The sequence below is a fragment of the Plecotus auritus genome (assembly GCF_963455305.1).
Source record: "Plecotus auritus genome assembly, chromosome: 8".
Lineage (NCBI taxonomy): Eukaryota > Metazoa > Chordata > Mammalia > Chiroptera > Vespertilionidae > Plecotus > Plecotus auritus.
Genome location: NC_137782.1, coordinates 58924032 through 58946819, shown reverse-complemented (window position 1 = coordinate 58946819; position 22788 = coordinate 58924032). Strand labels below are relative to the sequence as shown.

General features: G+C 48.9%; 1 protein-coding gene across 2 annotated transcripts in view; it reads right to left on the bottom strand.

Moving 5' to 3' along the window:
- Positions 1-11808: 11808 nt before the first annotated feature.
- TTI1 (TELO2 interacting protein 1) overlaps positions 11809-22788 on the bottom strand; it is a 61548-nt gene continuing 50568 nt past the window's right edge. The window contains exon 8 of one of the 2 annotated variants that reach the window (XM_080683800.1): positions 11809-12503. In XM_080683800.1, coding sequence (XP_080539926.1) covers positions 12320-12503 — 184 coding nt within the window. In that variant the 3' untranslated portion in view covers positions 11809-12319. The remainder of the gene's footprint in view (positions 12504-22788) is intronic. The other variant, XM_080683801.1, reaches the window with a different exon arrangement.

The window sequence follows — 22788 nt, the reverse complement described above, 5'->3', positions numbered from 1 at the left end:
CACACACACACCACACCCACACACACCACATACCACACACACACACCACACACACACCATACACCACACACACATACACACACACCATACACACACACACACACCACATACCACACACACACACACCACACACCACACACACCACACACACACACCATACACCACACACACACACACACACACACACACATCCCACACACACACCATACACCACACACACACACACACACACACACACCATACACCACACACACACACACACACACACACCATACACCACACACACACACACACACCACACACACACAAACACACCACACACACACCACACACACACACCATACACCACACACCCCCCCACACACCATACACCACACACATACACACCACACACACACACACACACACACACCATACACCACCCCCCCACACACACACACCATACACCACACCCCCCCACACACCATACACCACATACACACACACACACACACACACACACACACACACACACCATACACCACACACACACCACACACACCACACACCTTACATACCTCTTACACTGGCTACTTCCTTCTCCTCAGACCCACCCTGCCCCCTCCCACCACAGGATTTTGCATATATTGTTCTGTGTGTCTGAAATACTCTTCTACTCTTTCCCATCCATGTTTAACTAGTTAATTCCTACTTATTCTTTAGATCTTGGCTCAAACATCCCTTCCTCCAGATACCCTTCTCTGAGGGACACCATAGCCCCACTCAAGTCCTGTTGCATGAGGTCCCAGCTTCCTGTCCTATAAGTGTGTCATTCTATGTTTGTGAGGTTAGTTAATTAACACTGTCTTCCCCATGAGACTGAGGAAGTGACCTTGTTTGTCTTGTTCACAGCGACACATAGTAGGTCTTCAAGAAATGCATGTTTAAATGAATGAATGAATAAATAAATAAATAAATGAATAAATGAATGAATGAATGAATGAATTCCAGTCAAACTGCCTAAGACTCCCAGTAGCCAGAGAGGGAATTTACCAGAGAAAGACCCCAGGAGGAGGAGGCTAATTAGCAATTCATTAGGATCCATTTTCAAGTCTGTAGTCAATGCTAATCACTTGTTTGTTTAAAACAGGAAGTTCTGCACTCATTAAATCCATTAGTAAATGAAAATGTTTCTCAGGAAAGTCTGGCCTCCCACACTGGAATGTAAATTCAAGGGCCTCACCCCCTCTTTTGTAGAGATTTGCCCAAAGTCAGCAAAGCCCGTACTCACAAGCTGAGAATAGCCTGCCCTAGGACCCCAGTCCTCCCTCAAAGCAGGATCTTAGGAACCTGACTCTTCAGCTTTCTGAGCTCTGTTTCTGTCCTTGCGAAATGGGCACAATCTTCCATTTCATGGCTAGTTGTGAAGGTTAGAGGAAGCTGGCAGCCAGGAGTGTCAGCTCACACCTTGGTATTATCTTGGGCATAGCCCGTGGGGGATCTACCTTGAGATGGTTGCTACCGGCAGCCCCACCAGTAATCTGACCACTGTTTTGGACTCTATTGATTTTGTTAACAAACAGGTTCCACTCTCCTTATCGGCAGCCCATGTTTAGAGGAGGCTTGCAGACCACGTCTGCTCACCCTCACCTTGCATTAGCTCGTTGACTCCAAGCACCAAGACAAACCAGGCGGCCATTATTATTATCTGCATCTGCAGCATGGAAACGGAGGCTTAGAGAGAAGAGGCACTTGCCCAGGGCCTTTTCTCCTCCTCATGCTGAGCAGCTCCTCCAGGAAGCTGTCTCTGATCCTTGAGACAGGAATGGTTGCTCTCCCCAGTCGGTGCTCCATCAGGTGGGTCTTACTCATCCTGTTCCCAGGGTGCTCTGCAGAAATGCCACAGCCACCTTTGTGCGAGCACTAACTACATACTAGCCTCAGTGCTCAGTGCTTTTTTTTCATGCATTAAATCACTGAGCCCTCCCTAAAATTCTACAGGGGTGAGCAACTATTATCCCCATTTTTCAGATGAGGAAATTGACTTGCCAAGGTCACAGGGCTGGTAAGTGTGGTAAAGGACAAAGGCAGTCTGCCTTCCTTCAGAGCCCACGTACTTCACCTCTGGGGGGAGGACTTGGCAATGGTCTGGTGAGGGTGAGCTCCGCCCTCCATCCAACCAGGGCCCCACAGAAAAGCCCCAGAGAGCAACTTCCCCAGGGCAGTGCTACCAGCCTACCATTCCTCAGGCACCTAGTAAGTGTCCACTGGAGGTAGAGCCCTGTGAAATGGGCGCAATATTCAATTCATGGCTAGTTGTGAAGGTTAGAGGGAGCTGTGTAGCTCCCTCTAATGGGGGCCATGGGGTGGCCGCCTGCACAGCACACACCTTTGGGGCATTGAATAGACCAGCCTCCCTCCCTGACGCCTCAGCTTTTCTTCAGTCACCTGTCCCCACCTCCCACTGATGTGAAAAACACCCTGAACCTATTGTATGAGCCTCTGTACGCTCTGTTCCCTCTGCCTGGAGGAAGCCTTCCCTCCGTGTGTAATGAGCAGACATTGCAAAGCTAGCTTGGATGGATTCTCCTCCAGAGCCTTCGTCTCCTCAGTTCAACCTCATCATCTTCATGGTGATGACCAACCCCTACAGAGCACTGCCCAGGGGCCGGGCCCTGCGCCTGTCCAGCACTTTATTAGCCTCATTTGCACCCTGCTCTCAGGGAGAGATTATTTCTATTCTCATTTCACCTCGTCTCAGAGCGATGAAGAGACTTGCCCATAGCAGCAGGGGCAGGGTTCACACCCAGGCTGGCATCTCCAGAGGCTGTGCTCATAACTGCTGCTCCCGTCCTCCTTCCAGTACAGACTTTATCGCGGCCTTCTCAGGATGACTTTTCTGAGCCGAGCTCCGTGTGACAGAATTTACCAGGCGACCAAAAAATACACAGGAGTACTTACAACTATAAACCTATGTTTGCCCTACTCTGTATGTTACGTCCATATAACAAAATGTATAAAACAGCAATGGCTCTCAGAATCATTTTCCTGGAGATACAGGAAAAACCCATTTGTTTTCAGATGTTTCGCATGTACTAGTAGTGACTCAGGGTAGACTGTTCCTCTCCAAATCCTGAGCAAACCAATATGGAGGAAGCTCTCCCTTTATACCCTTTGGTTTCTTTGTCCCCCAAATATGGATGGGACTTCCGGACCTTTCGCAGGCTTTGCAAAAAGCCCCATGTGTTGGGATGGGGGCAGTGAGACCACACCTAAAGTCCTGGCCTGGCACCAGCACTGATAACCCCCTCCGGGGATTGTGTATTGTTCATGGTTTATGGCCTCTGTAAAATGGGAGTACCTAGGCAAACAGGTCTTGCAAGACCAGATTGTGGAGTAAGGGGCAGTGACTTAATTATAGGCTATCAAGAAGGTACATTAGGTTACTGGCACAGATTCAGATTGCTAGCCTCCACTCCAAATGTCTTATTTTCCCCATCACTAGGAGGCAGCACTTATGTTCTTTTGTTTCTGGGCCTGGCACATGGAAAGCCTGGAAAAAATGCCGGTTGAAGTTTCCAACATGTATATTTTAGATTCTGTTGACCTAATGTAACTGGTCATGTGACTCATCATATGATGTCAGCAGCCTCAGGTTTGAATCCTACCTTTGCCTCTTTACCTGATGCCTCTGGGCCCATCAATGGATAGGTCAGTCACCCTAATGAGAGGAAAGTGCAAGTCATAGCGCTGTCCAAGGTGCTGAAGATGCAAGTATGAATTTGACCCCTCCACGGGGTGGAGGGGGGGTGGGGTGGAAAAAGCTGCAGCCCCAGACAGCTGTGGCAGGAGCTGAACAGAGGGCACTTAGTAGGATCCCTGAATTCTGCCTGGGCAGTCAGGAAAGCCTTTGAGGCTCAGATGAGCTAGGGCATGAGTGGGAGATCATCTCCCTGCATGCATACGGGGGCCATGGGGTGGCCGCCTACATAGCACACAACCCAACCCCTGAAGGGCATCCTCTGTGCTTATCTGGATTAAGTAATTAGGGCTCCCTTCCCCCGATCCCTAGTTCTCTTTGAGAAATGCAAAGCACTAGTGAAGGGACCAGATGTTAGGCTCCTAACAACAAAATGTGTTTACCATAGAATTTTAGACTCACAAATGCTTTTATCTATATATATATATATATATATATATATATAAAGCTAATATGCAAAGTGTCCCCTCAGGAATTTGACTGGGAGACCAGGAGTTCAATCGCTCGCTATGATATGCGTTGACCACCAGCGGTGGCATGGAATGAAGGAAGGCCCCGGCCAGCAGCCAGAAGGCCCCCGATCGGCCCTGATTGCTGGACAGGCCTAGGGACCCTACCTGTGAACAAATTTCATGCACCAAGCCTCTAGTTTAATAATAAATAATTTTGTAAGTTATACATGTATATGGCTAAAAATAAGCATAAAGGGTATTATGTGAAAAGACTTCTCATCACGGGTCCCGTTACTCTTCCTAGAGGCTGCCACTTGGTCGTTCTTTAAGAGAAATTCCACACACAATGTTCCCCTGCTCCCCATAAATAGTAGCATTGTTCTGCTTGCTACTGTTTCTTTAATAATATATATACACAGAGAGCTAGCTCTTTCTTTTTAAAGGTTACATGGCACACTACACGTTAGTAAGGCACTTAATTAGCCAGGCCTGTGTGGATGGACCTTTCAGCTGTTTTCAATCTTTTATTAATGCAAACAATGCTTCAATGAACATTTTGTTCATCGTCTTTGCACATGGACAAGGAAATTCCTAAAAGCAGGATTGCTGAGTCCAACGGTATGTGCATTGAAGTTCTGAGAGCCATTGCTGTTTTATACATTTTGTTATATGGACGTAACATACAGAGTAGGGCAAACATAGGTTTATAGTTGTAAGTACTCGAAACATAGTTTATTCTTGTATTATTATTTCCTAGATGCCCAGTGCACGAAATTCGTGCACGGGGGGGGGGGGGCAGTCCCCGTCAGCCCCGCCTGCACCCTCTCCAATCTGGAACATCCCTCTCACAATCCAGGACCACTGGCTCCTAACTGCTCATCTGCCTGCCTGCCTAATTGCACCTAACTGCCCCCCTCTGGCCTGGTCATCCCCAACTACCCCTCCTGCAGGCGTAGTTGTCCCCAACTGCCCCCTGCCCCCGCCCGCAGGCCTGGTTGCCCCTTAGTGCTTCCTTGCTGGCCTGGTCACCCCTTACTGCAGCCCCTACTGGCGTGGTTACCCCCAACTGCCCCCCCTGCCAACCTGGTTGCCCCTCACTGCCCCCCCCCCCACAGATCTGGTTGCCCCCAACTTCCCCCGCTGTGGGCCTGGTCACCCCACGCAGCCTGCTGCTCGGTCGTTTGGTCGCCCCTCACTAACCCCCCTGCCGGCCTGGTCGCCCCACGCAGCCTGTTTGGTTGTCCATTCCATTGTTTCAGATGCGATGGTCACTTAGCCTTTTATATTTATAGATTAATATAGATTATTGTATTATTTTCCAAACAAACAACTGTAAACCCACTTTCGCCCCACCCTGTAGTTCATTTAACCAGACCATCCCTCCTCAGTCCCAACACCTTCTACAGCTTTCTTTTAAATTCCATATTTACTTTTAAGAAATAGTCAACAGTAACATTCATGACTGCTGATGTCCGTTCTTCAGTAGAGAATTTCTGTGTTGGGTGGTGGGGATGGTGTGGGGAGGGTTTCAGTCTCATCTGGGTGCATGTCTAAGTCCTATGATGAGGTTATTTCCTATCTTTTGATTCCAGTCTCTTGAGGTATTAATGCACAGACTGAGCATTCAATATTTGTGAGTTTCTGTAAAAAACAATGTTGTGGTGAATTGCCCATGCGTGTGATCTTACTGCATGCCTGAGTATTAAATTCTTAGAGGCAGAATTGCTGGTGGGAAGGCTTGCACATTTAAATTTGACAGTTACTGCCAACTGACCTCTAAGAGCTTGTACCAATTTACACACCCATTTCCCCACATATTTGCCAACGCTATCATCCAATCACAGATGTTTAAGTGGGTGGAACATGCTGGGAGACTATTTGTTCAAACCCTTCCCCTAGCAGACCGGGAAACGGGCGAGGGGGGGGCAGAAAATGCCCAAGGTCATCTGTGAGCCGCAGCGCAGTGTGATTCCCACTTCCGGCTTCCCGACCTCTTCCAGGGAACCGAGCAGTGTCCGAGTGAGATGTGTGAGCCCCGGGTGGGTCCATAAGGGGAGAAAGGATGCGAAGGTGGGATGAAGGGGAGGTGGGGTGCACTGAGGTCTGTCTACTCTGCACCTCTGCCTTGGGGAATGCAACATGTTTCATTTTTGTAAAATATATTTTTATTGATTTCAGAGAAGAAGGGAGAGGGAGAGATAGAAACATCAATGATGGGAGAGAATCACTGATCGCCTGCCTCTTGCACGCACCCTACTTGGGATCAAGCCGGGCATGTGCCCTTGACCAGAATCGAACCCAGGACCCTTCAGTCCACAGGCCAACGCTCTATCCACTGAGCCAAACTGGCTAGGGCAACATGTTTCATTTCAAGAAGAAAAACTTCTGACTCTTCTCCATTACTGCCCCCCTCCCCTACCCCCTCCGACATCCTTTCCCTTGGAAACAACCTCAGAGATTCTGAAAGGTCCTTCCTATGTCTGAGCCCGCCTGTGTGGGAGGAAGCTGAGGACGTGAGGGTACTGATTGAGAGAGCAGGTTGAGACCCAGGAGCTGTTGTGCAAGAAGAATGGCAAATTATATAAGGAAGGAAACCGGAATGGGGTGGCGGCAGCAGCCATTCATCAGTGCTTTTTAACCCTTTCCAGCTGCGAAAGCAGGCGGGCCCCCGAGGCTGCCATGAGAGACATTTTCATAAATGGTTTGTGCTGAAGGCTTTGAAGGGAGGACGCACTGCTCCCTCCTGCCCTTTGCAGACAGGCTTTGTACTCTGGGTAAAACTGTCGGAAAAGGTAGAACAGCTCCTAATCTAGGAGATGATTCCTGTGGGAAATCAGGCTGCTTTTCAGGCGTAATTTGAAAAGCTGATGCCTCCAAACTTCAGTGGTGGCGGGGAGCGGGGGGCGCAGAGAGAAGAATGCCATTTATAAAGCAATCAACGCTTCGACAGAGTCAGCCATCACTCAGAATTATTTTCTGAAATTGGGCCTCTATTCCTCACTCGGGAGGAAAGGCAGTATGGGCACTTTGCTTCCAATCAAGTCCGTCCCAGGCTGGGGTAAGTCACACAAAGGGAGAGGGACCCCGCGCTGCTCACCGCCTGCTGGAGCTGCGAAAAATTATTCCCAGGGCCTCTCAACTCTCCGCCTCGAGCCGGAGGAAGCCTCACCAGAGGTTCCATTCATCTCACTTCTTACTTTTAAACTTTAAAGAACATATTTATGTGCCTCAAGTTGCCCATGAACCACGGCATGTCAAACAGTTTGGGGTTGATGGAAGAGGTACATTTTCTTGTCCTGGGACTTTCGGAAACACGTTTTCTTCGCCAGTCTCTCTCCCTTCCAATTTCTCCGGTTTCTCTCGTATGCCACCACGAAATGAATATTCTTAAAATGCGGCTTCAGTACTTGACTCATCTGTTCAAGAACCTTCCGAGGCCACGCCCTGATCTCTTCAGGCTGGGATCCCCCGATGGGCAGTTGAGGCCCTCTGTGAATGTGGCCTCTAATCTCTAACACACACCCTCCCAGACTACCAGGACACCTCCCTGTCTTGCCCCATAAATTTCGGGGGGGTGGGTGGATGCCTGTCATGTTTCCCTCTCCCTATCCTGCATCTCTGTTCCTGGTAACCAAACGCAACGCTACGTCTTGGGGGCAGCCACTCCCCCCCCCCCCCCAGCTCTTTCTCTTTATAGTTTGGGTGAGCTGACCTGCCCACCTGCCCCCAGGCCTGCCTATGAGAATGCTGTAGATCAGGGGTCCCCCAAAACTAAGGCAAAAAATACCATCTTGCCCTTAGGCTAAAAAGAATTTTTTTTTTTAAATGTTGGAAAAAAAATCAAAGCAGAACATGCCAGACAGACCCTCTGGCCTGCAAAGCCTAAAATGTTCACCAGCTGGCCATCTCCAGAGAAAGTGTGCTGGCAGTGCACAAGGCTTGGTGCAGGGCGGGCAGAGAACCAGCTGAGCTGCAGACAGCGGGTCCTGGGACCTGAGCTGGAGCTGTCTGAGGGACGTGCACACCCTCCTAGGTTAGCGGAAAGAATAGGAGCCTGGAACCAGGGTGGCCATCTCTGACACTCACAGAGGCAGGCTGGGAGAGAAGACAGCCAACTCTGGGGAAAGCAGAATCAAAAGACGGAGACGGCTGTGGGACCTGGAGCCAGCGGGGCCTTTTTTTTTTAAAAAAAAATATATTTTATTGATTTTTTTTTTACAGAGAGGAAGGGAGAGGGATAGATAGAAACATCGATGAGGGAGAAGCATCGATCAGCTGCCTCCTGCACGCCCCCTACTGGGGATATGCCCGCAACCAAGGTACATGCCCTTGACCGGAATCGAACCCAGGACCCTTCAGTCGCCTGGCCGACACTCTATCCACTGAGCCAAACCGGCCAGGGCGCCAGCGGGGCCTTTTGGTTATGAGGCCAAGACATTTCTTTTTGCTCAAGCCAGTTTGAGTTGGATCTCCTGTCAGTTGCAACTGAAGCAGTTATGATGAGCACAGATACTGGCAGGTATGCCCGGGAGCCTCTGGGCGTGCTATTTTTCGTGTTTGGAATGCCCTGTACCTTCTCTGTCTCCCGAAGTCTGCTTGTCCTACCACGATCTCACCTCCTCCTCTGCTGTGGCCGCCTCCCCCCCCCGCCCCCCCTCCCGTTCCTGGGTAGTTTTGAGACTTAACCATCCACTTCCTCAGCTGTAACTGTCTGGAGGCATGTGCATTGCATCGCCAACAAAACCATGAGCAGTGGGATCGGAGGGAGGTAGAAATACTCATGATCAGAGCCCCAGGCACTTTGCTAGAGACTCTATAAACACTACCGCATGTATTCCTCCTGAGGCAGCCACCCCAAGAGGCAGAGGCAGCAACTCCTCTTAAGAGATGGAAAAATGAAGTAAAGGGAGTTGCCCAAGGTCACACTGTCAGAAGTCACCCCCAGGTCAGATGAATTCTAGATCATCCATGTTCCTTCCACCACATGGCGCCTCCTGAGGACCACACCCAACCCTTCAGAGGACGCCTGTACCCAGCTCTCCACTTTCCTGGATCCTCCAGATTCACTGCCTGCGGGTCAGACCTCGAACATCCCAACCCGAAATTCAAGGCCCTTCAGTACCTATCAATCTCTCACCTGTTAACCCCTCCTTCAGCCCAACCTGAGTGAAGGAGAACCCCTCACCGCACCAGCAGGCTTTAACAGGGGGAAACGACCACTTTGCGAGGCCTCCGTTAATGAGGACGGCACTGCATCAGCTGGACAGGTTTGAAATTAAAGTTGCCTGAATATAATAACCGGAGAGGCACTCTAATTAGGTTTTTTTAATCAAGTGCAACAATCTGCCTGCAGGAGTCCAAACGCAACTCAGGATGTCTTAACTCTGAGGAAGAGATGGGTTTCTGGAACAGCACGCAAACCCTCCCACGCGGATTCTCTCCTGGAGAGCTTCCCCGGGCCCAGTGCCACCGAGGCACAGGACGGGTGTGCATGCCCCTGCCTCTTGGTGCACGCCCGCCGCCACACCCAGGCGCCTGGGAAGGCAGCTGCTTTAATCCCACTGGGAGCTAGTTAATGTTCCACAGAAGGCACCACCTCTGACCCATCTGTGAGGACCTAGCGATTGAATTAGCTACCACTGTGGCCCGGTGGAATTAGGAACAATGCTGTGAATCCCTTCACAATCTCAATTAGAGGGTATTTCCCCCTCTTCCAAAGGAAAAAAATCCCAGGATTTTAAAACTGGAAGAATGGTTCTCTCTCTTTCAGGGGTTCTTAACTTGGGGTCCCTGCAGGGTCATACATGAAGTCTCTGGAATTATACATAGGATTTTGTGAGGTCAGCTAAGCAGACCCAGGAGATGAGGAGATGGTGTGTGACTGCAGCTTTGGGGGATGCGGTGCCCTCTGGGAGTGACACAGGACGAGGAGGAATGTTTCTGCGGAGTGGGTCCTCACATTTCATCAGCTTCCTGGAGGGGCCCAGAATCCCAAAAGGTTAATCACTCTCCCTCGGGCTCAGTTCCTCTTTGCAGGAGGGAGAAGAGAGGTGCAAAGGGAGGGTCCCCCAGACCAGAAGCCAGGCTGCTGCCACCTGGACCCAAGCCGGACATCCCACTGCCCTAAAAGGAAACGAGGCGGCCTCTCTGGAACTGGCTGGGGATCCTTGCTGCAATATGTCCCTATGCCAACTGCCTTCTGGATTTTTGGGGGGTTGGGGATCACCTAAGATACTGGGGAAGTCAGCTAGAATCTAGCTGGTAGACGGTTCCTCACATGCATCTGGTGAGGAAGCATTTATCACTCCTGGGACCCTTCAGCACATGTGCATGCGCTTAAATTTACATAACCTATGTGTTTCAAATCACCGAGGTAGAAACTCAAGTATTTATCCTGCCTTTTTTACACAAACTCTCTAAAGGTTACGGCTGGTGGATGAAGGGAAGGTTTCCTTACACAAGTACTCCCTAAAAGCAAGCCATGGTGGGCATACTGTGCAATCCCTAAAGAACGCGTGGACCCAGGCGAAGATCACCATGGGCTGCTGTCACAGGAAGAGATCAGACATTATATGCCACCTGATGGAAGTGAATAACACCACCTATGAGGAAGAGGTGCCAAAAAGCAAAAACAAAAAACCCAAACCTGATCCAGCCCGCTGTTCTGCTTCACTTTCAGGAAATACGGTGGCCGGAGGAGCCTGTGCCCTATACCCTACAGGGATACAATCAGTAAACCCAGACTGTGGGAATGCTGGGGCTGGAGGACCCTGTTTCCTCGCCATCAAACGTACAGGGAGCCCTACCCGGTTTGGCTCAGTGGATAGAGCGTTGGCCTGCAGACTAAAGGGTCCTGGGTTCAATTCCCGTCAAGAACACATGCCCAGTTGTGGGCTCAATCCCCAGTTGGGGGGCGTGCAGGAGGCAACCGATCAATTATTCTCTCTCATCATTAATGCTTCTATCTCTCTTTCTTCCTTCCTCTCTGAAATCAATAAAAATATTTAAAAAAAAGCTTACAGGGAAAGGAAGAGAGGTGGAGGGGAATCCATGAATGAAAAGCAGTGCATTAAGGACGTATTAATAACAGCAACGTACATACCTTACGGTATGTGGATCCTGATTCCCTCACACTGGGAACTTGAACACTGGATATAATATTAAAGGGCCATTGTTAATTTTGGTAGCTGTGATAATGCTATGTGATTACATGCTTAAGAAAAGGCTTGGATACGACATCTGGGATTGGCTTGAAAATAATCCAGGGGCTGGTGGGGTGGGAGGTAAATGAGCAGGGAGCGGTAGAGTGAGGCTGGCCACGTGCTGGCATCGGGGGCAGCTGCATTATGGGTACCTGTGGCATCAGTATACTAGTATCCACAATCAAAGGTTAAAAGTAATTAATCTCCTACTTAAAAGAAATAAAAAACATTGTCATGAGCGTTTGCTTTTGGGGAGAAAAACCAGATGACTGGGGAGTGGGAGATGACTTTTCACTGTTCCCATTTTGTGCTGCTTGGATTTTTATACCATGGCTCTGGATTATCCATTCAAGAACATTCACCCACTTTTAAAAAATCACCCAATTTAAATAGAAAACTTGAAAGTGAGCTCTTGATCATACTTTTCATCCAACGAGTGTCTTTATTTCATTTTCTTCCAAAGAACAGGTTAGGTGCAACGAGTTAGTTCCATCTCATTATTCGAGGTGAGGGGTGTGTGTGTCTGTGACACTGGGCTGTGTTCTGAAGACTCCTGGTGAGTGGTACTGCCTCGTGGTCCTCGGACACTCAGAGGACACACAATATGGTACGCAGTCCAGGACTCTGCCCACGTGTCTGTCAGCTCGCCGGTGTGAGTCTGTGTGTGTGGGGTGGACTGTGAGGCAGCTTGGACAGAGTAAGCTAAGGAGTTAAGCCCTTAAGAGCTGCCAGACAATGTCATCTGAAAACAGCAGGTATGAAATATAAATAACAGTCAGCTACTTTCGTTCAATCCAATTTCTAAGCAGTTGTGTGATCGATCAATTTAGAAATCGATTGCCTGTCTAATCCACCTTGCTGTCTTCTCTGCTGTTGCCATGGCCTCTGGCCAGGGTGGGGTCACCCCATTGCAGGCAGGGGGGCGCTCACTGCAGCTCCCGCAGCAGGAGGAGCACGTTGGCCATATATGGGTTCTGCTGCCCTGTGGCCCCCCGCAGCTGCACAGGGTGGAGGGTAGGATGTGGGGGTATGAGCTGCTCAGGGCAGTGAAGTTCGTTCAGGAGGAACCAGGTGCAGTCCGGGTCGACCTTCATCAAGTGGAAGAAAACCCTGTGGAGAGAGGAACAGCAGTGAGGGGAATGGTGGCGGGGGCACAGGGAGGGAACCTGCTGGTGTTCTACCAAGAGGCTACTTCCTGGCTATTTGAGAAAAAACTGATAAAACAGCAAATCACCTGAATAGCAGGACAAACCACCTCATTCATAAGACAGGGACACATGGATGGTCCCAAAGTCTAAGAGAAACAGAGGCTAAGAGTTTCCTATCCCTTGACATACAGAAGAAAAGCAATTAGTCTGAGCAGAACAACATTGACATCAAATAAGATCTTGGCAAAGAAACTGGTTGAGTTCTGACACACAAAGCAAGACTTTTCAGAAGGAAGAAAATGGACAGGCCCACCCTCACGCCAGGCTCCACTCGCTTATAGGACCTGCCCCAGGGCGGGGCTCCCAGTCCTGCCTGGGGAACCTGGGCAAGCCCTCAGCTTCGAGTCTGCAGGCCCTCACGCCGGGCCCCCAGCTCACTGCTGAACCTGTCACTGGCCCTTTCTGGCCACGGAGAGCCATGGATTCTTGGTGGGTTGGACATGCCTGCAGGGATCAGATCTCCTGGGACAGGACCGGCTGAGCCCTTTCCCATGACCTTTGGCAGAGGCAGGGCACTGGTGTCCCACGCACAACACAGACGGAGCTGAAAAGCCTGGACCAGCTGACACCAGAGACCCACCAGGTCTGAAAAGGTGTCACAACCCTTTTCTCCTACCTGCTCATATCCCATTCAGTCATGTGCCCAGGGCCACTGCACAGGCAGTCCAAATGTAAACCTCACCCGGCTGACTCAGGGACCAGGGTCTGGCTTTTCCACCCCAGAAGGATGAGCCCTTCCCCAGCTGGGCAGCTCTCTCGGCCACCCTGCCCCTCAGCTCACACATTACCTGCTCAGAGAGGTCGGTTTCCCGGACCATTGTGTCTAGGTGGGTACCCCTTATCTATTTATTGTTTTACAGGACACCCTTCCCAGAACTTATCAAGTACTCAACGATGGCCATCTCCCTTCTTCACAGTGGGGGCAGGGAGCATGTCTGCCGGGCTCACTCTGCGTCCAGACACCTGGTGAACGCAGCCAGCACTGCCTGAACAGGTCCTCACAGTGAGTAAGGGCTTCCTAGCTTGCACACTGATGACTGAAGATGCCGTCTGTCTCTGGAAGGTTTCCGCTCTATGAAAGGACGTACAGGAGAGGCCACTGCTCAGCACCACGGACGGACCAGGGAGCTTTACTAGCAGGATTCACGTAGCCGTAGACACCACTAGCCAAGTGGCTGGGGAAGATTATTCAACTTGTCTCGGTCTCAGTTTCCTCACTTCTAAGAATGGGGACGCATTTCACTCAGGGCTCTGCAGAGGCCCACAGCCTCACAGGTGGTCCTTCTCTCCGACGGATGGAGTGGATGGGGTCTATTTGATGGACCCTTTTCATTCCCAGCCACCATTCCTAGGACCTCTCCCTTACAGCTGGGCATCAAATACGAGTTTAAATGCTTGTTAAACAGAGCTAAATTCTGGTTTTTAAGTAGGTTAATCTGAAAAGCCTGTGCACTTTCACTTTCGTCCTAGGGTTTAATATTCATATTCGAAGGAGGCAAAGGAGGGGGCACTCTGAAAAACGTTCTGGCCTATTTTGTGCCTAAACAATCTAAGTTTTCTTTACTTAGGATAATCTTGCGTTTGTAACCTCAGCGGTAGACGCTGGAGAAGTGATTAGAATATTCCAATTCATCGTTTCCACTTCACTGCAGAAAGGAGATGGGGCCTAGGTGGAAGACAATTTTTGTTTAAAAACAAATATCTTTGATAATTAGAGCGACAAGGGAAATTATGAAAAAACGCACCAAAAATGGGAAGCAGATTTCTATTTACACGTGACACAGTTGACAGTTTTCCCTGGTGCCAAAGACTGTTAGAATGCAAATGGTTCCATTTGTTTTTCCCTTCCAAGGACTGGAACAATCTCTCAAGCTGCAGCACAGCGCACTCGCAGCTCCAAGGAATATTCTGATCTGGGCAACACCCAGCAAAGTGTCACCACGGCTCAGTTCAGTCACAGCTCTGCTCCGACTCACACGGCACGGAAACGCTGCAATGTTCATTTTCCGAGTCCTTTTAAACATGCTAAATGCGGATGTCGTCTTCGTTGGCAGGAAGGGAAAAGCTACTCTCTTTGCCCGGTGAGATCTCTAAATAAAATGTTAACAGGGAGGCAAAGCAAAAATGTGTACAAAGTTCACCTTTTTTATTAAGCAAGAGCCAAACTCTTGGAAGAATGATTTTGGGTCTCATTTCTTAGCGCTTAAAGGCATAGAGTCTGCAGAGTGACAGGCAGCAACGAGGTTCCTTCTCCCACCTCTGGGGCTCAGAGCAAATTATTTTGCCTCCATAAACCTATTTCTTCCTCTTTCTCTGACGGAAGATGATCGCACCCGCCCCACCCTTCTCACGTGTTTGTTCAAAGGCTCTAAGGAGATGAGGTGCAGGAAAACACTTTGAAGTGTATAATGAAAACACTGTTCCTTCCAGAGAAAGGGTGCGTGTGTCTCAGGAATAATTATCACTACCAACCCTAGCTCTCTGCTATGCCATGGAAACTTCTCAGACACTCTGAAAAGGGCAAAACATCTGTCTTTTGTTTCCCTCATAATGTTCTTCACACTGACTTGGTGGGAGTCCCAATTCTCAGCCAAGTGGGTTATAATTTTGCCCTCAATTTTAAGGAAGAAATGAATACAATAGTCTCTGTCCTTTGCATGCCTGAGGTCAGGAGCAAATGCCATGCTATGCAACCAGGCGTAGCTGTGCTCTTGCTTGGCAAAAGGTATGCAACCCGCTGAACTCTAAACACCAACAAATTCTGAACCTGAATTCTTGTTCATTTTAAGCTCCTGGGAGCTGAGCCTGAGACCCAGGAGATCTTGTCTGAGTGCTCATGGCCCAGCTTTGCTCCAAACTCTGCTACCACTTGTTCCTGGGCCCAGTTCCTGCCCATCCTGGGTCCCCCGGGGAGTGGAGATCAGAAAGCTGAAGACCTCAAAAGCCCCTTTTGCATAATCAACAGCCAGAAGAAAAAGACAGGACCTCTGCTTTGAACTGATTGCAGTAACTGCCAGGAAAATGTTCCCGATACATCTTGAGACACGGCAGAGGTGGCTGTTGAACATGCCAAATGGCCAGCTCCATCTTTTTTCCAAACCCAAAGAGAAACACTTTTAAAAAATATATACGTATACGATCTAACTTCTGAACAAAAATTCCTTTCTCTTTCCCCCAGGCCCAAATCAGTGGCTTGGGGGAGCACAGTTATCAAGAGATCCTCTGGTCCCCAGAGTTTGGGGAGGCACTCAGCTGTGCCTCCTGCCGCCCAGTGTCCTGAGGCGAGTGATTATCTCTCAATAACCTGTAGGGCCGTGTAGCTTAAATGATAACTTGACTTTAAAAAATTTAGAACTCGCTGTTAGGCAGTTTCTAAGCAACCTCTGTTTCCATGGCAAAGAAGCCTGGTGTTTATACTGATTTTTCACTTAAAATGCGGTCTTATTGAATTTCACTTCATGCAGGCAGCCATTTCCCTGCATTTCAGCCCTATCTGCAGCTGACGGCTATCCGTAAGTACCTAATAAACAAACTCTAGACGCCAAACCAACAGAAGCAGCTCATTCCTGTATGATCAATATCAGGGTGCTCGGGATGACAAAGCTAGGGGTGAGGTGGCCTGGGGAGGTAGGAAAGGTGCTACCAGAATCTGGTCGGCTGAGTTTGGGTCCCATCTCTTCACGGTTTACCAAGTGTGTCCCAGCACTGGTGTCCAGCCCAGGCGCCGTGCCAGGTGGTGTGTGGGATACGAAGATGGGTGGATGGACAAGAAGACTCAGGCCTCAGGGCTTCCTGACTGCTAGGGAGGGCAGACTAATCACAGAGGCCCTGGTGCGGTGTGGACAGGGCCATGCTAGCAATCACATGTGGGCTGGAGCCAGGATGGAGGGGAACGGGCAAGTGTCTTCCTTCTCTGTAAAGAGGGGGGAGCATCAGATGAGTTCTAAGGCCCCCCTAGCTCTAATAGTCCACAACGTGGGCGCTGGATCACAGGCCCTTCCCTCTAAAGGTGGCCAAACCAAAAAGAAACTCCTCTGTTGCAGATGCAAGTAGCACAGAGCGTGTCCTCACCACCTCAGTCTAGACAACATCTGCTCATAGGGAGCTCTAGAAAACCACCAGCCAATCAAGGCCCAGTAAGCTAAATAAACTGTAACTGAAATTCAGAGCTTCCAGCTCTCCTGGGTGACAGGCTATTCTTTCTCTGTCAATTACTTGCTTGAGGGATCTGCTGCTTCTTGTCTCTCTCTGGATGTATAAAATGCTCCCATGAGCTGCCTGTGTAAATGCCAGTGGTAAAGAACTTGGGGCTTTGTGATCTGTTTATTTATTTATTTATTTACTTTGGGCTTCTAAATCAGTTCTTCGGGGGTGTCTCCTTAGGAACATGATACAGGCTGCCTCTACATGGGCGTGACTAAATGCAATTGGAAAATCAACTCACTTGTTGGAAAGCAAGCAGATTCACAAAGTTTCAGCTTTGCTGTTATTCCCTCTCTGACAGAACAGCCTCCACATTCTTCTCTCCTCTGGCCATTTCTTGTCCTGTGACTCCACACATGATGCTACAAATGAGGCTGCGTGCTTCCTTTTAAACAAACGGATGCTCAGGGTGTCGACGTGTCCTAGGCAGCGAGCAGTGGGCCGATGTTTCCATACTTGGTAATTTACTCTAGTGGGTCTTGGTTCATTGGTTAACCAGTATTTCAAGCCTGTCCTTTCTTGCTATTCAATTTAGCTATCTTCCCCTGAATGGAGGTCTTTTTTTGTTTCTAAATGCTGAAAATGGGGGATTATGACTTGAAGCAACAATTTACTATCTAAATAAATATGTACTACCAGTTACCTTTCCAGCTATCTATTCTCGTTAGATTTAACTATATCCTATTCAAGACCATTCATCTATCAATCTAATTCTAACCCACATACTCATAGCGAGACTGATATTAAAAATATTTAAGTGTAACGGGGACAGGATTTAAAAGCATAAACACCAGTAGAAGCTTATGATGCTAATCTTGCCCCTAAAGTACCACAAGACAAAGTATCATAAATGCGGCGGAATGACTCCATTGCTCTGTGCATATTTAAAAAGATACGGCACTGAGAAGACCAATCTGTCACAGGCAATTCAAAAATAAAACAAAACCTAGAAGGGCTTTAAATCCCACTGGGGCAGGATTGAAAAGCAGCCCCTTCCATCTGGCCAGCTCTCCTGCCTCCAGGCCTCCCGCAGGCCTAGATCCCACAACGACCACAATGCTGCTAGGCACAGATTTTTCCAAGTCGTCTGTGCCAAGCACAGAGGCCGCTGGCTTGGGCCTTGGCCCCTGCTGGTGGCATCTCAGGCCACATACAGAGTTTCCTGCTCCTCCCTGCAAGATTCACACCCTTGAAGATAAAGACATCTCCGTAGCAGTCTACCTACTTGCCCCCCTCCCCGCTGAACTGCTTTCCTGGAACCCACGCTCTGGCACTAAGCCAGCAGCCTCCGCTGATGGCTGTCGTAAGAAACAGCTCTAGGAAATGTATTGTATTTACTGCAAGGGTGTTAGGGATATTAGTCACAACAACACTCAGAGCTGTTCTAAGATGACCCAGGGAGACATTTTCTTAGGGTTCAGTACCAAGGAGAGCTATGCTTCTTTCTGAAAAGCTTTCTCTTCTTATTCCAGTCAAGACCAGCACTGCACAACAGGTGCAGTTCCCTCTTTGCTCTGTCTGGTAGGAAGCTCAGAGTCACACTGAAGGCTCATCTCTAGCAAGGGGTACAGAGCTCCAAGCCTGCATTTTCTATATGAACCTCAACCCTGGCTCCACCTTCTTTTCTTCTTATTTTTCCTTTTAAGAAATTTGTTCACTTCCTATTTTTCTTGTTGCATACACTTAATTTGTAAGATGTCGTAGGTTTCTTTGGGAATAAGGAGGAAGTTTAAGTAATGATAACTACTACTTATTGACTTTTCACTCTGTGCTGATGTTTTGTGCTAAAGAATATGACTTTACCGAATCCTTGTAATAACTGTATTAGGTGGATAATAATAGATATGCTTATTCTAGTCTTGTAGATGAGGAAACCGAGACTTTGAGAAGTAAATTAACTCGCCTGAGGTTACACTGCAACTGAGCAGCAACGTGAGACCAACTCCAACTTGGTATTCATCTTTGAAATCTTTCAACTCTCAACACAGTACCTGGCTCACCCCCAAAAAGCTTTTAAATAAACACACATGTCATGAGACAATCGAGGCCATTTTCCTGGCTGCTTTACCAGGTACTGAGATCACATTCACTTCAGCCGCTCAGGGGTTCAGGACAGACTGCAGGCCCTGCAGTGATGACATGGCTACCGGTGGTCTGCCCCGAAGTCCACCTTGCGCAGGCGGTCCAGCTACCAGGAGCACCAAGAACATTCTTGTTCTTGACCCAGCACGGTTCATACACGCACATGCACATCCCCGGTTTGCCTTTCCCACTGGGAGGTGAAATGGTCAGCCCTGGCAGACTATCCATCACATGGCAACGCCGAGGAAGCAGGGGAAGGGTGGGTAGCATCTGATTTAAGTAGCACAGAGGTCCCTGCCTTCAGATCTGAAACCCAGCAACCCGCTTTGTTTGTAATCTGCATGGCAGATGTCTCTTATCTCTGACACCAGGAAATCATGCCTATATATGCACAGCGAACAGCTTCAGATCTGAGTGTATTTTTAGAACAATGAGCCTGGAAAAGAAAAGCAGCAATCCTGTCAAAAGATGGATAATGGGAAAGCTAACTACTTGGGTCTGGATTTGTCAACTATTACTCAAATGTCGAAAGGAAAAATATTAGGAGCACCCGCATTTCCATGTTGGGTGCAATCCAAGGGGGAAGCGGCTCTGCAGCCCAAGCTCAAACAAACTGCCCACACCATTAAAGGGGATGAGCTACTAATTTCAAGCTCAGCTGAACTAACGGATCACCTCCGTGGCTCCTGATCCGTTCAAATATAATAGGCCCAGGTGTGGGTAGAGAGAGGCGTTGGGGCTCTGACAGGGATGAAATGAATGAGCCTGTGCCAGTCTGTTCGTCCAGAGTTTGAAGGCACGGCTGGGTTCTTTGATGGGCTGGATCCTACTGCTAGAAAGAAAGTGGGGAAGTCAGTCAGTAAATGAACCTTCAAATCTGGTCCAGATTTATCAAAAAACGGGCGGTAGTGGGAGGTGGCACAATTAACATGAAAAAGATCATTCTGAGTCAAAAATGGTTCAGATTTCAGTCAAGATGAAGCAACAAAAAATAGCATGACCAAGTGTATATGCCTGTGTGTAACATATACATCATCCATATTATATTTGGTAAATTTATATATATATTTCCCACACGGGTGTGTATACACACATAAATATATGCCTGAAACATAAGCACTGTGAGGGCAGGGCCGCCTCTCTCTTTGCTCCCTGCCATTTTCAGTTCCTAGAACAGTGCCTGACATAGCAACAACTCAGCTAATCAGGAAAATGAGTGAATGCTGGGTGGATTCCCTCCCATATTCATGCAATTCATCTGCACAGTGACTCTAGGAGAAAGGTTATCACCACCCCAAGTTAATAGCGGAAGGAAATGAGGGGAAAGGCAACTAAGTCATTTGCTCAAGGTCACCGAGCCAATAAGATTTGAACCGAGTTTTCTCCACCCCCAAGCCTGGTGCCCTTTGCCCTCATATACAATGGCTAGGCAGAGGATGCTGGGAGGGCAGCCCCCCTACCCTGCACAACCAGAAGGTGACCAGCTGGTCACTACCTGCTAGCACTTTGCATCCCCATTGGTAGAGGTGGGATTGGGGTGAAGACCAAGTAGCCTAAAAGCATTGTTCCTTCATCATGAGTCTTGTTGGGCATGAACTTTATCTTTTAAAAATAGGTACTGCCCTGTTTATTCCTTATAGCCCTGAGGTGGATAACTCGTTGGATGATTTAAGACAGGGAGCCTCAGAGGCTGCTCAGAGAGGCCCAGGGAGTATGGTTTTAACGGAGCTGAATTGAACCAGGCTGAGAGCATGTACTGGCTTGAAGGAAAAACACAGAAATCTGGGGTATGTGCTTGCATCTCAAATTCCTTTCATGTTTGGGAAGGAAACGCTCCATGGCCAGAAAGCACAGCACTGTGGAGGCCCACTGCATGCTGGGAGATAACTCAGAGGCTTCCGGGGCCACTTGGGAATTTAAATCAGTTAAGTTAGCTTGTGCCAAGGTTGAGAAGATGGCGTGACTGATATGACCTGTTACTCTGTAATCCAATGCTTACCCTCTGGGACACTGCCTTATTTACAGCTTGTGGTATGCTGACCCCTCCTCCCCACCCCAAGCATGATTTTCTCATTTGTCATCCATTGAAGTTATTTAACTAGATGTACTTTGGGGGAGCTGGTATTTTTCTTGCACAGCCAGTTAACAGTGACACCTGGTGGTAACAGACAGGAAGGCTATGCCCTGCCCTCTATCCCCTTCCCTCCCCCAAGTTGCAAGATTTATGCCCCTCCTCACAAGGCACATTCGCTAGATAAAAGCATTAAACTGGAATGGCATCTCCGTTCTTAGCATTTACAGCCTTGGTTATATCAACCACCCCCTGATCAATTTCCATTTCTAGAATTTACAGCCTGGTGTAAAAGCCTGCCACAAAGGCTATATTTAATATGACAAATTAAAAAAGCAAACACAGGCTTGGTCATTCTTTGGATCCCGGAAAAGCAAACAGAAGGAAGGAAAAACCGAAGTGTAATGCACACAAAGAGGAAATTTTATGGAGCTGCTGAGATTGCCTCCATTCCCACTCCAGGGAGGCTGCTCCTCAGAGGTCCCGACAGTCCCACGCAGACCCACCTCCTTTTGGAGCAGCCGCCCCCCTCACAGGTTCTTCATCAGCCCTGCCAGACAGACACAGCGGCTACTTCCAAAGCAAGCGGGTCACCTGCCCAGTGCAGAAACTCACTGCCTCTGAGGGAGCGGGCTTCTGACAGCTCTGGCTGTACTGGTTCTGAGCACTGAGCTGAGACAGGTTTGCAACCCTCTGGCTATAGGGCTCCCCACTGGGCCCTAGCACCCAGCACAACAGCCTTCTCTTCTCCCAGGAGTGGGTGGGGGTGTCACTGATGGCTGTGTGGGGAGGCAAGGGGGAAGCAGGGGGCTAGGAAGGCTTCTGCAGTCATTCAGGTAAGAGATGAGGGTGACCTGGCCTGACCTGGATGGAGGCTGGGAGGTAAAGAGAAGCCGACAGTTTGAAAGGAGATTCTGTAAGTTTGGAAGACAGGCTTTCACTTCTGAATGGATGTGGGGTGTGAAGGAAAGAAGAATAAGGACAAAGAATGGATGGATGGTGCGGCCATTTGCCGACCTTGTTCATCAGTCCCTGTAGCTAGGGCTGTTTCAGTGCTAATGGGCTCGCCCACCTCCCTCCCTCTCCCCACACGGTAATGAGCTCGCAAAGCAACTAGGTTTCCCATTGTCTCAGGCTTCCTCTCCCTTTAGAGAGCTTATTAATTTTTGAATCAGGATGCCAAATCAGCTCCAGATCGAGGCCACACTGATGTTTTCTCCCCTGACTTCAAAATAAGTGTGCAGATGATGTATTTGTGAAGCAATCAACCCTGCACTTCCTCCCTGCCTGGCCTGGCCAGAGGGAGGTCATCTGACTCAACCCCGAAACGAATGAGCGAATGAGCGAATGAGCGCCAAGGAGCAAACAAAGGCGCTGCACTCAAGTGGTCTGGCTGCATTCCCCTCCTCCCAGGCACCTTGAACACCAACTCCAGATGCAGCAAGGCCCAATTCTGGGTTTAACTGGTTTTCATGGCAAAAAAGAAAAAAAGAAAATGGAAAGATAATGAATTGCGAATATTAGTTTGTTTGATGGGTCTGGTATGGATGGGTGTAGAAGAAGGAAAATGGGACAGGGGCTGTGAAAATCAGATCTTTGTAACTTTTGGTTGTAACAGGCACACAAAGCATTTACTTCATTATCTTCTTGAACTGTACTCTAAATCACAGCACATCAGCATCAGGGACGCTGTCCAGGGGAGGACCATTTTCACCCTAAGCGGTTCTCTAAGGTACAGAATGACTGGGGATAAGAAGCTGGCTAGGATGCACCCCCGTGCTGGAGAAAGCATGACGGATGCTGGCCCTAGGGGATGTGATGGGAAAGAGAC